The sequence below is a fragment of the Kryptolebias marmoratus genome, linkage group LG20 (assembly GCF_001649575.2).
Source record: "Kryptolebias marmoratus isolate JLee-2015 linkage group LG20, ASM164957v2, whole genome shotgun sequence".
Lineage (NCBI taxonomy): Eukaryota > Metazoa > Chordata > Actinopteri > Cyprinodontiformes > Rivulidae > Kryptolebias > Kryptolebias marmoratus.
This window is the reverse complement of record NC_051449.1, coordinates 10,954,821-10,969,409: the sequence shown is the minus strand read 5'-3', so window position 1 is coordinate 10,969,409 and position 14,589 is coordinate 10,954,821. Positions and strand designations below refer to the sequence as shown.

Below are 14,589 nucleotides of genomic sequence, written 5' to 3'. Positions count from 1 at the left end.
AGCTAAGTGAATCAGATGGGAGAGCACATTATGGTTAAATTGATATGATTCATATTTGTCACTCTTGAGTCAGTTATGTGTTTAAAAAAAAATACCAAACTCAAAACCAGGATGCAGATGAAGTATTTTTTAAAATTTTATTTGTGACTTTAAATAAAACCTGTATCTATTTTTCCCCTCTACCTTCAGGCATACTCAGATGGAACCTCTGACTTTCCCGGGCCTCTGCTCTCTGAACAAGAGAAGAAGAAAGGGAGAAACAAGAGGCCACCGAAAGGAGGGGAGAAACCTGCCTCTCGCTACAAGAAGAGGAAGAAGGAAGGAGACGAGAGGCAGCTGATACACTCAGGCACCGACAACGTTATGACCCAAATCAAACAAGTAGGATTTGATTTTTCTCCACTTGTTTTTTCCTTGCCGTACAACTAATAGTAGCAGGGTTTTTTCTTTTTTAATATGAGAAAGTTCTCGGTTTAATCTGCCTCCCCTTTTAACTGCAGTAGTCTGTGGTCAGCTGCATGAAATCTTACTGTTTTTGCAGCACTCAAGTTAGGCATCTCTGATAGTATATTTATTTAGCAATTTGCCACTGTGACATCAAAAGATATTCAAACTGAGGAAGTTGAGTGTAGCATAAATTATTATAATGATGATGATGACTACATGGAGGGGAGTTTGTGTTGATCTGATTGGTTGTGTGAGAAATATGGAGGCAGCTGTGTATCTGTTGTGGAGTGGTCATCTTCCAGCTGTTAGACTCGTGCCTCAATTCCTCAGCCCTGCTACATGTTAGTGTCCTTCTGCAAGATGGGAAAGCCCATGCTGCCTCTAAAGTCCTTATTGATATTAAATTGTAGACAAAATACACGTGTAGAGTGCAAATGTGTGACTAGGTGAAAACAGGCTAAAATGTGTTCTTTAAGTGGAAATATTTTTCATTCTTTTTCTCATTTCTCTGCTAATCTTTTCCCTTCTGTGTCTCTGTTTTGACACAGCAACTTTCCCTGTTGCCCCTCATGGAGCCATTGATCGGGGTGAACTTTGCCCACTTCGCTCCCTACGGCAGCGGCCAGCTCAATGGAGAAAACCTCTTGTCTGGTACTTTCGGCAGCGCCTCACTAGATGGAGTTTCAGATTATTACTCCCAACTGGCCTACAAGGTGAGATCTTCTTACAGCACTAATGGGAACCCGAGTAAACAGAGGAGTTCGTGTGTGTCTGCGTTACAGTGTGTGCTGACTTTGTCCTGATTCTACAGCAGAGTAACTTGAGCAATCCTCCGACACCACCGGCATCGCTTCCTCCCACCCCACCACCTGTGAACCGACAGAAAATGATCAACGGGTTTGCTACGACAGAAGAGCTGGCCAGTAAAGCTGCTGCCATGGGTAAGCGCTGAAAGGATAGGATACTTTAAAAAAAAACAATATTAGGAAAATAACAAATGTATGAAATGTTTTTATCATATTGATATTGTTCTCCTGTTAAATACAGTCTCCAAAGGCCTGGTTCCAAAGCCACTACATGTCCCATTTAGGGCGGAAGAAGACCTGCTAGCCCGAGCCATTGCTCAGGGACCCAAAACTGTGGATGTCCCTGCTTCCCTTCCCACCCCTCCTCACAACAACCAGGAGGAGCTCAGGTAACAGATCACCATGAGTACTGTAGGACAGGGTGGTTATTTGGCTGCATGATTTTGACTGGGCTGGCTTATTTTGTGATCACAGTAACAGAGGACAGGAGCCTTGCAAGGACAGAGACACGCCCGACAGCTTTGTCCCATCCTCGTCTCCTGAGAGCGTCGTTGGCATGGAGATCAGCCGCTACCCAGACCTGTCGCTGGTGAAGGAAGAGCCGCCATCCCCCTGTTTGTCTCCTGTGCTCCCTATGCTCCCTGCTCCTGATGGGAAAGGTGAACACCCACAACTTTCTACGTAATTCGATCATCCAGACAAAATTAATGTGAAATTTCGGTGCATTTCTTTGGCTTGGGCATTAGCGCATATTTTAAATAGTTACACAAGTTTGTTTTTGCTCAGCTTAGGTCAGTAAACAAAAAAATTGTGTAAAACGTGTCTGCGTATACATAAATTGTTGTTTGCCACTAGTATAAAGTTGTATGCTTCACCTGGTCGTTTCTTTCCAGGAATACGATTGTAACTTAACAGTGTGGCCACTTTTACAGTGAACTTTTGTTCATACTTCTCTAGGGTCGGAGATCAAACTGCAGGATATCAAGTCTGAGCCTTCTTCGATGTTCTTTGGCCCCCCGTCTAATGATTCCAAACAAGGGCTGGTTTCTGTAGCTATCACACTGAGACCAGCTGCAGCTGAGGTAAGAATACTTCCATCTACAGAGGCTGTCACTGAAATCCAGCACAGACAGTGTTTTTTATTTTAATTCTGACACTTTATATAATGTCACTGCTTGTCATTATCTGCCATTGAGTTTGAGAGACAAGGTACCTGTTACTAGTCATCTTTCAATCATGTTTTTTGACTTTATATGTAATGCTCTGAGGTATATAAGCCTTTTAAAAAAGATCTGTTCTTTCCATGTGGTTGTAACCGCGTTACCTTTGTGTGTCTCAGAACATCACAGGTGTCGTGGCGGCCATTTCCGACCTGCTGTGCGTGAAGATCCCCAGTAGCTATGAGGTCAGCAGCACCCTGGACCGGCCCCCTCCATCTATGGGTCCGAGGATGCTTCCCCATGGCATGGAGCCCCGGCCTCCCATGCTTTTCCACAGGCAAGGAGAAGGTGCGGGGCTTCACGGCGGGCCGGGACAGATGATAAGGCCCGGTGGACCGCAGGGACTGATGCAGCAGCAGGCACATCATTTCCATTTCCAAGCCAGTAGCCAAGGTAAGGGAATACAACTAAATTAAACACGAGCGTCACCAATTCCCCCAAGTACTTTAATATAACCTGTAATTAAAATGTTGTCTGATTTAAGCGACACAATATGACACCATGTGAAAAAGAGAAGACAAACGAGTTCTAGGAAAAAGAAATAAATACAGTCAAATATAACTGAGTTGATTGTACTGCTTACCTTCTTGTCCAAATTATTCTTTAAAAAGGGATTGTATTTTATTCTCAAAGTCTTTGTTGCTCAAATTAATAGCAAAATAATATTCGTATGTAATCTATTATTTGTTTTGCTGTCAATTTTAAAAATTTAAAAGGGAAATATGTATTTTTTACTTTCCTTCAGGCTCTGCTGCAAGTCGAGGACCTGACCATAAGACCCCTGCCAGCCCCGGATGTAGACCTCAGTGGTGCTGCCACTGCAAAGTGGTAGTTCTGGGAAATGGAGTGCATAAAGCCATCAAAGACCTTCCTGCTCACATGAAGGTACCCAACAAGTTCGGCTGAGAAGCTTTGAGTTGCGTGTAGTGCTACATTATTGAGGTAGAACATGTTTCAGCTGAAGCAGTTGGATGTCAAAGGTGAAGTCTTTGAAGACCTTTGCTTAAAAAAAAACATCCTACTGTAGTTATGAGCAGGAACATATAAGCAGTCACTAGTATTTATTCTCTGACCACGACCATAAAGCTTTACATCCAGATTGTTTCTGTTTATCCCAAACAACAATCGTTTTAATTTCATGATTGATTGGGAGGCAAAGTGAGCTGAGACTGGAAACCTAGACCTAGCTTCAGAGGAAATATTTCAACTACATAAAGCCTAAAATGTATTCATACATGTACAACATTACAGTACTATACCTTGCATGTGTTCATTGAGCTTTGGTGTTACTTATTATTTGTCTTGTAGGAATTCAAAAGTCGTTTTAAATCTGGGGAAAGCCTGGTCTTCTGTAGCCACAGCTGCTATCTTCTGTACTGCTCATCGTCACCGCTGCAGTCCAAACCTAACACAGAGACAAAGGTATGTGTCACTGGGACTTGTGTAGAGGAAACAGACTGGTTACACAGTGGTAATGTTATTTCCTGTTTCCGTATCGTCCCTTTAGGAGTCGATGTCTCTCCTTCAGGCCTCGGAGCAAACAGAGAGTCTCTGTAAAACTCAGCACCAGTACAGTAACAACATGTCCTCGCTGGACGTTCACTGCCTTGCCCAGCTTCAGCCCAAACAGTCGCCCCCGTCCACTCCTCCCATCCCCTTTCCTACAGCGGGTGAGACGCCCAAGACCGAGGCCAAATCCGACGCCCTCAAAGTGACCGTGAAGCTGAAAGCCCGGCCGAGGTCCCACGACGGCTGGCACCAGGGAAAGAGACAGAAGGGACTCCGCTGGAGAAAGTGGTCCATTCAGGTGGTGGTGCCGAGAACAAACTCCCAGCTTCCGGAGGAAGATAAAATCGACGAGCTGTTACAGAAGCTTGGCGCATCCCTCCGCCCTCCGTCGTTACTCAAAGACAAGAGGCGCTGCTGTTTCTGCCACCAGTTTGGAGATGGGATCACCGACGGTCCTGCTAGGTTGCTGAATCTCGACCTGGACGTGTGGGTCCATCTGAACTGCGCCCTGTGGTCAACTGAAGTGTACGAGACCCAGGCTGGCGCCCTCATCAACGTGGAGCTGGCGCTGCGCCGAGGCCAAACGGTGCGCTGCGCCTACTGCCAGCAGACCGGAGCTACCAGCGGCTGCCACCGCCTGCGCTGCACCAATGTCTACCATTTCACCTGCGCCCTGCAAGCCCAGTGCACGTTCTTCAAGGACAAGACCATGCTTTGTCATGCCCACCGGCCCCGGGGAACGGCGGGCCAAGCCCTGGAGCACGAGCTGCGTTGCTTCGCCGTGTTCCGACGTGTCTACGTTCAAAGAGATGAAGTGCGTCAGATTGCCACCGCCGTGCAGCAGCCCGAGTTGGGCTACACGTTCCGGGTGGGGAGCCTGGTGTTGCACGCAATAGGCCAGCTAACTCCAGAGCAAATGTCGGCCTTCCATTCCTCGACCGCCATCTTTCCAGTTGGCTACGAGGCTTGTCGCATTTACTGGAGCATGCGCCATGGCAGCTGCCGCTGCCGTTACGTTTGTTCCGTCGAAGACAGCGACGGGCAACCAGAGTTCACAATCCGAGTCATCGAACAAGGCTACCAAGACCTGGTCCTGACTGACACCTCTCCTAAAGGTGACGTTTTGTTTTGTTTTGTTTGTTGTTGTTGTTTTGCCCTTTCAGAATGCACTTTGTTTCTAATCATTTTATGTGCTTGTTTCATTTTAATCAGGAGTCTGGGATAAAGTGTTGGGTCCAGTTGCAGAGAAAAGAGCTGAAACAGGCACGCTGAGGTTATTCCCCGTTTATCTGAAAGGAGAGGATCTGTTTGGGCTCACGGTCTCTGCCATCACCAAAATCACTGAATCGGTTTGTATCTGCTTTGGGTGATTTTTTTTTTTTTTCAAAGTTACGAGTTCAAAGTCGCTGTGAATTTCTGATTCATGTTCTTTTTTTTTTGGTATCTGTACTCCTTCACCCCAGCTCCCAGGTGTGGAGGTGTGCGACCGGTACTCGTTCCGTTACGGACGCAACCCTCTCGTGGAGTTGCCCCTCATGTTTAACCCAGCTGGTTGTGCCCGAGCAGAGCCGAGAACGAGCTCTTCCTACACCACGCTGGTGATAAGGTAACTTTGACTGAGGAGCCAAGTAAAAACAGGACAAAGTCGGAGTTACGCCGTTTTACCCCCCTTTTTTGTGCTTTCTTATCATTTAGGCCTCAACCCCAAGTTGTGTCCAGCAGCAGTGCCAGGTCCAACCAGAACGTGGCTCCAGGAGAAGGCGGCGTTCCTCACAATAAGCCTCCGGTCGTACACCCCAGGTCCTCCCAGTACCGCTGGATGAAGAGCGAGTGGAGAGTGAACGTCTACCTGGCTCGCTCCCGCATCCAGGTGAGTCCAATACGATCCATTAAAGCTTTGTGGTCCCTCCTTAAAGAGTTTAAAGCTGCTAATGTAACGTACCCACAGGGCCTGGGGCTCTTCGCCGCCAGAGACATCGAGAAACAAACCATGGTGATTGAGTACAATGGAACGGTCCTCCGAAATGAGGTCGCCATCAGGAAGGAGAAGGTTTATAGATCTCAGGTAGTCATTTTGGGTTTTTGTTTTCTTCTGAAAGCCACTTTTGTTTGATCTTTCGTTAAAAACTAACGCCGTACGACTTGTCCTTGCTCCTTTTGTAGAACCGAGCAGTGTTCATGTTCCGCATCGACAGCGAACATGTTGTTGATGCCACTCAGAGTGGAGGCATTGCAAGGTACAAAACATTTAAAACATTTTTGTGAGTGTAAGCGTGAACAGAAGACATACCTTTGTTTCCATATAGGTCTTTGTTGAATTATGACACTAAATGTATTTTTTAATATAAATAGGAGTAGAATATGGCGTCTCTGCGCCTGTTTAACATTTATTGGTGTCAGAACTTACTGTTACAGACCATGACAGTTTTATTTGTTGGTATGAACACATTATATTTAGGTTCAGAATACAATGTAGTGGAAACCTGATTATAATACAGTGAAACACTTTTGTTTAAATGGTAAAAGTATATATATATATAATTTATGCTGGTGTAGATTCTCAGTCATCCAGGCCATGGTAAATTCAAAAAAAGTTAAAAAACAAAAACAACTGGACTTCTATTCTGTAGCTGAAGACGTTTCGCTTCTCATCCGAGGAGCTTTCTCAATTCAGAAATAGAGAGTGTGGAGTTGAGCTTTTAAAGCTGAGATGTGATGTAAGCTGGATTGCTTGCAAATTGTTCTCACTCTCCTAACAATGGAGGCTCGTTAGAATCCTTGTTAGGATGAGAAGGATGAGAAGCGAAACGTCTTCAGCTACAGAATAGAAGTCCAGTTGTTTTTGTTTTTTAACTTTTTTTGAATATATATAATTTGTTTTTCCTTTAGGTATATCAATCACTCTTGTGCCCCTAACTGTGTTGCTGAGGTGGTTACATTCGAAAGAGGTTACAAAATTATCATCAGCTGCATTCGAAGAGTTGAAAAGGGAGAAGAGGTGGGTGTACGCCTATATTTATACACACACACACATATATATATTTAAGATGTAACGGTACATGTATTTACTCTGAGCGTACGCTGCAGACGTTTTGGACTGATGAAATGAAACGTGTGACAAACACGTCAGTCACAGGTGATCCAGGTCCGTCGAGAAGCAGGCAGATGTTTTATTTATTTAACTACATTCTGCTAACAGCCATGACAGAAAAGAAGCAGCAGTCATGTAGACATTAAAAAATAAAGGTACAATAATGCACAATAACTAAAAGTACATTAGCTTACCTTGAAGGGTAAACTTTTGTACTTTTGTGTGTAAAAAAAATGTACTTTTTAAATACAAACGGTTTAGAAAATGTACCAGTGTTCAGGTACCACGTTGATACCCTACAAGGTACCAAAGAAGGTACAGCTTGAGCATCAAGCCAGTTTACCTTTTTAGGTAACCGATTAACATCTCCCAATGTGAAAACAAAATAAATACAATCTGAAACCCTCAACCTCTCCTCTATATGAGTGCTATTGTGAGTCAATCACACTTGATAATCAGGAATGTTGAATAAATATAGAAATGGCTTGCCACAGTACTTTTCAAAGAGTTGCTTATATGATACAACTGCTTGCCATATACAGTGTATCATTTCCCACCACTGTGGCAGAGTTTTTCCCCACACAGCTGATTTGAGTAAAACGGGCAGATCTTTAAGCTTCTGAGTGTTATCGTGAGCCGTCCACGCTTTGTTGGGTGCAGAGTGTTAGTATCTTTCTGTGCTGCTTTGCTTTCGTGGCTGTTAGCAAAATGTGGTTAAATTAAATGTGATCACCTGCGACGGACGATATTTGTTTTTAGTTCACCGTGCTCCTCCAGAATGTCTGTACCAAACCGTCACGGTACGAATACTTGCAGCGTTAGACCCCCAATATTAAGGATTTTGTTCCACAACAGTCGCAGGGCTGTTGGTGGAAGAAGTGCGATTGTGATGATTTTTTTTTTTCCTCTCCTGTTTTTCAGCTGTGTTTTGACTATCAGTTTGACACGGTTGAGGGTCAACCCAAAATCGCTTGCCACTGCAGAGCTCCCGAGTGCAGGAAGTGGATCAACTGAGCGACACGAAAAAAAAACAACCCAGAAAACATTCCTTGTTGGAGCGGCGCGTGAAGTCACGAGGAAGAAAAAAACCCCAGGATTTCACACTGATGTTGCTCAAATCGATTAACCAGAAAAAAAGGCCTGAACCTTTTTGAGGAGTTAATGAAAAAAATCAAATCAAATAAATAACAGGTTATTAAGATCTTGGAGTAAAAATGGGTGGAGGAAGGGAAAACTACCACAGTAGCAGGATGTGACTTGTGCCATATGTGAGGGGCCGTGCCGTGCGCCACGCCCCCCCCGCTGTCCGTATGTATGTGCGTGTTTGTTCGGTGTACATGGGGTGCAGAATCCACCAGCGAATGAGAAAGCACTGTGCAGGGTGCGGCCTTATTGCTTACTAAGGGCAGGCCCTTTTGTTCTATTCTAATGTATACCATTTGACTAAATGTAGACATCACTGAATGAGGAATGTACAGCAACAATATACCGTGAAGGGAATATTAACTTGCACTAAAAAAAAAAAAAACGACGAAAAACAAACAAAAAAACACACACATACACACACACACAAACTTTTAAATACTTGATTCCATGAGTCAGTTTTATCATAGGTCTCCGTCATGTGATTTGTGTGGAATTCGAGAGGTTTTGTATTTATTACTGAGTGAATGAACTTTATTCTTAAAATGACGAGATTGAGTAAAAGAAGGCTAGATTGCTATCGTTTTTGAAGATTGAAGAAGACACGCTGTTACTTTTGTATAAATGTACATAAAGAAAACTATAGGAATAACCGACCAAATACTACCTTAACCTTCTTGATGTTTGGGTGTTTTTAAATTGTTTTTTTTTTGTTTGTTTTATCTGTCATTGAAATTTATTTAAGATGGACGTTATTTCCGTTTGAGAGTATATATTATGAATATTCTGTACAGAATTTGTAATATAACCACAATAATTCACAAAGTATTTTTGTTGTATTAAAAGTAAGGTATTGTAGCGTAGTGTTTTGTGACTGACACATACTTTGACCACTTAAAAGAAATATTTTTGTTGACTAACGAGTTAATGGTTACAGGATATTAAAAACAACAACAAAAAAGGACTCTTCGGATAGAAAGAGATCTGTGTGCTGTTAATCAGGTTTGATTTTAAAAGAACTGTGAATTAGGTTTTGAAACCCAAAAAAACCCAACTTTTTAACTTTGTATCGTAACGAGAACAGCGGCCTGTTTTGTTTTGGTTTTCACTTTTCTGTTTTACAAAAAAAAAAAAAAAAAGTGCAAATATCTAATTATGTTGTTTTTTTTGACTTAGCTGAACCAGTGTGCGACAGAAAGAATTGTATGTGAAACTGTAGGCTTTTCCTTTTGTTTTGTTGTTTTTTTTTCTCGGACAGAAATGGCTTTCTGCCTAATCAGAAATATTTCTTATACTGACACTTCACAAAGTCACGTCGCTTAGAAGCTGAAGAGTTTTTTGCGTGCACAATTTCAAGTCGACTGTAAAAAAATTTTGCAGACAGTCTTAGAACTTGTAATGTATATGGCATGTATTTTTTTAACTTTCCGAAGACTCAATTGTATATATTTTCTCAATGAATGGTTGTAACAAAATTGTTTCTTGGATATTTTTCTTCTCTTGTATGATACGACTTCATCCTGCCAGTGTGTTTGTGCTACATTTTCTCAGTTTGTGTAAAGTAGTCAGATTTTCTCCTCCTTTTCTTTCTCTCTCTCTTTCTTTCTTTCTTTTTTTTTGGTGTTTATTTTTGAAAATGCCTTTTGAAGTGTACAGAGTATGAGGTTTGGAGTTTGTGGAATTGAATTTAGAATCATTTACAAAAATAAACTATTTTACATGTTAGCAAAGTGTGTGCAGCTTATCGAAGGTGAAGTTCTTACGGTTTGTTATTAACGAGGACAAATATCTGCAAAAAGTTCCTCTAAGGTAAGTGGAATCAGTTGATTTTTTTTTAGCATTTCTGCTTTAATTTATTGTTTATGATTTCTTTTTCAGCTCTGAGTAATCCTCTTCAGCGCTGGACCCCAGAATCCGATCTGATTTATAATAATTATTTCCTATTTTCTTTTTTATTTAAACAGATGTTTGATCGTTTTAACTGCAAAACAAGTTAAACGTGTAAAAATCTGCAGCATTTTCTTAAAGAAGCAAATGTTTTTAAACAAAGTTAGGTTTTTTTTTTAACTATTGCTACTCCACCCTGACACTCTGGACAAAATCCTGAATTTAAAAAAAAAAACAAAAAACAAATAATTTGTGACCCGTGTTGTCAGAATGAGCAGAGGCTGCAGTGCAAAATAAGTGAAAAGATTGAGATTTGCATAAAAATTAGTCTATAAAAGACACCAAATAGTGATCCAGGTGCCTAAAATATCAGATAATATTCCTAATCTGCCTTTAAATTGAACTTTTCTGACAGGTTTTTCTTCAGAAATAATCCTTTGTCTTATATTTTCCTTCGAAACTGACCATTTATCTTTGCCGTAGCACCTGGAAATCCCTTTGTATAATGTTTGGTGTCATTGTGAAGCTTGGCTTTTTTTCTATTTTTAGATATATGGTCCAACACACCTGATTCGGTGGTTAAATGACCTCCATGTTCTGCAGAAGCCCGTTAATCAGCCACTGATTCAAATCAGCTGTGTAAACAGAACTAGCTCCTGGCTGAACCAGGTGAGAAATCGCCACGTTTCAGCAAACTACGGGTCATTTTGAAGCTTTTGTAATGGAGAAATTAAAACTAATAACTCGGGATCGGAAAGTTCCTCATAGGGACTAATTTTGCCTGCATGGGTCGCGTTCGTAGTTACCCTCACGTTCATTTTACAAAAAATGCCTCTCCTACTCAAGTTATGTCAGATTAATCTCTCTCACATGTTTGCTGGTTTCTAAGACCACAAACAGCTCAAGATGTTTCCAACCCACAAAAAGAAATTGATCCATAAAGTAAAAAAAAAAAAAAACATTTGAAGATGTTTTTATTTTTTTTATCAGTGGCTTCAACCTTAAAAAAAAAAAACAATTGTAACAAAAAGGGGTTTGATGCCTGAGAGGAAGGATGACCAACAAAGTTCCTCTGATAAACCAATGCAAACATCTTAAAGAAACTACTGTTACAGCCCAAGGTCCTTCCTCTGGCTCTCTCCAAGGTCTTTGTGTTTCAGAGCTAAGTGGTGTTGATTGGAACTGGAGGCAGCTGGTCCGTGTCTCCAGAGGAGCTTCAAATCCAGCTGAAGATCCTCCACTTGCTCTCCTTTTTCCTCTGAGCTCTGCACAGCTCCCTCTTTCCCCATGTCTCCTGCTGCTTCTCCTCTTCCTCCTTGCCCCCCCCCCTCCTCTTTCTTTTCCAGACTGAGGCTGAGGCAGCACAGGTTGCCTGACTGCTGGTTCAGGAGAAGGCAACCTCCATTTTTTTTTCCCCCTAACATTGACAGTTGACACAGAGGGGGCAGTTGAAGACGATGATGAAGAAGGGGAAGTACTGAGAACATGTTCCATTTTTGATGCTATTAGCTGTGTCTGGTAACGAGCTTTGGCTCTGTGACGACGTGCACCTCCTCTCTTGTGCGGGTGACCCCTGCTCTGCTTGGTGGTTGTATAAGCCGATTGAACAGTGCCATCTTTTCTGCTATGCTTGGGGTGTAGACATCAGGCTCTTCCTGACTCTGAGTGTCAATCTTCCCGTCCACTGCAGGCGCCTGCTTCGAGCCCTGGGCATCGTGATGAACCTGAGTTTGCTCTCGGGCGATGGCCTTCTGCTGCAAGGATGCCTGCAGGGTGTCTTTTTTTTATTGAGACGTGTCGGGCAATCATCTCGCTCAGCTCTCCTTCGTTGTCAGGTTGAACTGAGCTGACTGCCCCCCCTGGAACTGGAGGCAGCTGGTCCCTGTCTCCAGAAAAGCTTCAGCTTAAAATCCACCGCGCTCCAACTACAGAGGGTGGGGGTTCCTCTGCACAGCTCTCTCTTCCCCCATGGCTGTTGTTGCTGCTCCTCCTTCCTACTCTTTCTCCTCTTCCTCCTTGTCTCCACCCCATCTTTTCTTTTCCAGGCTGAGGTAGCACAGGCTGCCTGTCTGCTGGTTCAGGAGAAGGCAACCTCCTTTTTCCAGCTTTGTGGCTCCGAGTCCAGTTGAGGAGGAGGATGATGATGAAGAAGAGAAGTACTGAGAACCATTTTGAAGCTATTCCAAATCTCCCAGAGCGTTTGGCTGTGTCTGGTAACGAGTGTCTCCAGAAGAGCTTAAGCTCCATCACTTGCTGTCCGACTGGAGAGGGAGGGCTCTCTGCTCCTCTTCATCTGCTGAATCCAGTGTTGATTGACTAATTTGTGCAATAAGAGTGGCTAATCTGAACTGAGTCCCCCTGCAGGCTTCAGCGTGTCTCCCTTTTGGGATTCATGTGCTCACAAATGGTAGTGTGAGATCATATGGTTGGAGCGGTTGTCTCGGGGGCACAGCCATGGCGTGGTCGGGTTGCCAGTTATCTGGTCGCTTTGCCACTCTATTGGTATCTGGTGCGTAAGTACCCACCATCCCTGTTCTCTGAAGACTAGGGCTGAACGAGTTAGTTTGTGGTAGGCAGTCAGAGGGGGGAAGTTCAGTTTGGTTGTTTTAGGGTACACTGATTGTCAGCAATTTACTCTTTTAAACTATATGAGATGCTGTTTTTGTAATTATTTAACAGTTAGCCATGCCTGTTGAAGATTTTAATAACTCTCCCTCAGTGGAATTTACAACTCAAGGTCTTTTCTCTGGATCTCTCTGACACCTTTGTGTTGATTGGAACTGGAGGCAGCTGGTCCGTGTCTGCAGAAGAGCTTCAGATCCACCAGTTGCTCTCCAACGAGAGTGAGAAGGGCTTGCTCTCTTCTATATTTGTGTTAAATAAATCTAATTGTAAGTCAAGTCAAATTTATTTATGTAGCACTTTTCAGCAACAAGGAGATACAAAGTACTTCCCAACATTTTTACACAAAACACACACCAATGTCTAAACTATGAGTTGGGATAATGTAAGTGGAAAAACACACACACACAAGAGAAATTGAGGAAAACAAAATTAAGATGTAATGAAAACTAACATAAACTAAACTACTGTCAAAGGTGGCCAAGCCTCATAGATGAACACGTTGTCCAACAGAGTAACTGTACCAAAAAACAATCAGTTTGTTCTGCGAGGAGCGAACCGTCAGAGAGCCCGTACAGACCTGTGACTACCATCAGGGTACCATCCTCTTATCAGAGGAAGGCCTGACGAATCGTCTACATGCTGCAGAAAGAGCCTGTGTACTTCACTTTACATATGGCATCAGGATGCACTAAGAAGGTGAGCTCATAAAACAGTTCCAGTGGTTAACTTTGGGTTAGGTCCTTACATGTTTATGCTGCTTTCATGCCTTTCAGGGAAATCATGTTCCCGAACGCCAGTAGCGTCTTCCAGCTAGATCACGCAACTGATTGTGCAAAACGAGTTTAAGAATGTCTGAGGAGCCCAAACACGAGCGTGAAGCGTGGACTTGGACTCTAAATGTTCCAGTCGAGTCGGGTCCATGCATTTTATCGGCCTTAAAGGATCTGCTACTGATGGCAGGCCTTCCGAGGTCACGTCTTGACAAGTTGGCGCCCTTTCAGTTCAGAAAACTGTAAATTACGTCCCTCAGCAAAAACAAAAGTAAAGATTTATTTATCATCTGCAGCACACAGTAATGTGAAGAGAATCTGAACATAACCAGCACTAATGGCCACCACATCTCATTGATTTAACCAGCCTCAAAATGGCTACAAAGCGGTCAGATTTACAGATACTGAGCGGAGCTGAGAGTCATCCCCGCCACACTCTCTAAGCATTAACAGATTGTGCAAGATCTCTGCATGGTGGCGGGCGATATGCATTCCTTTAATTTAGCTTTTTCTCTGTTTCAATCAAACCATTTCACTATTTACAGTGCTTATTTTCAAGTTGGGCATCAAGCAAATATCTAAGTCACACTGACATCTATTGGAGAAGAACCTGTGTACATTGAACTGGTGTTGCATCAAAATTAGTCCCCCCTCGAAAAAATGTGTTCCCTCTGGCAGAGTTCCCACGGGGTTGTTTTTTTTTTTAAACAGATGTTGTTTTGCTACCTGAGACGAAAAAAATATATAATAGAAGATAAAGACAACAATAAAAAAATAATAATAACACGACTGATTTACAGCGCAGATTAGCTCGAGTTTGTGACAATCCTGTAGCTTTCACGCAACTACAGGCAGATTACCGAGATGTGTGAGGCGAAAATGCTTCGCTAAGCTTGTTTCGTTTTCTTTTTTTTTTTTTTTTCAAAAACAATGATGTTTTTGTGCAATCTGGGCGCTAGGCTAGAACCCGGAAGTACAGCACGGGTCTCATTTGGCCGGGGTGACGGAACGCCGCAGTGCACCTGTAAACAACCTGAACGCCTTATGAGGAGGTGTGCCCTGCCTCGTTCGAGCAGACGAGCCTACTTCCT

General features: G+C 42.9%; 1 protein-coding gene across 9 annotated transcripts in view; it reads left to right on the top strand.

Annotated features, from left to right (window-relative positions):
- kmt2cb (lysine (K)-specific methyltransferase 2Cb) overlaps positions 1–9,292 on the top strand; it is a 66,356-nt gene extending 57,064 nt beyond the window's left edge. For all 9 annotated transcript variants that reach the window (XM_017422441.3, XM_025007290.2, XM_017422446.3 and 6 more), the window contains 17 exons: positions 190–381; positions 996–1,160; positions 1,259–1,388; positions 1,495–1,642; positions 1,728–1,912; positions 2,211–2,335; positions 2,593–2,866; positions 3,219–3,358; positions 3,782–3,895; positions 3,981–5,097; positions 5,195–5,331; positions 5,446–5,588; positions 5,678–5,852; positions 5,931–6,047; positions 6,146–6,219; positions 6,872–6,980; positions 7,995–9,292. In XM_017422441.3, coding sequence (XP_017277930.1) covers positions 190–381; positions 996–1,160; positions 1,259–1,388; positions 1,495–1,642; positions 1,728–1,912; positions 2,211–2,335; positions 2,593–2,866; positions 3,219–3,358; positions 3,782–3,895; positions 3,981–5,097; positions 5,195–5,331; positions 5,446–5,588; positions 5,678–5,852; positions 5,931–6,047; positions 6,146–6,219; positions 6,872–6,980; positions 7,995–8,087 — 3,438 coding nt within the window. In that variant the 3' untranslated portion in view covers positions 8,088–9,292. The remainder of the gene's footprint in view (positions 1–189; positions 382–995; positions 1,161–1,258; positions 1,389–1,494; positions 1,643–1,727; positions 1,913–2,210; positions 2,336–2,592; positions 2,867–3,218; positions 3,359–3,781; positions 3,896–3,980; positions 5,098–5,194; positions 5,332–5,445; positions 5,589–5,677; positions 5,853–5,930; positions 6,048–6,145; positions 6,220–6,871; positions 6,981–7,994) is intronic.
- Positions 9,293–14,589: the final 5,297 nt, after the last annotated feature.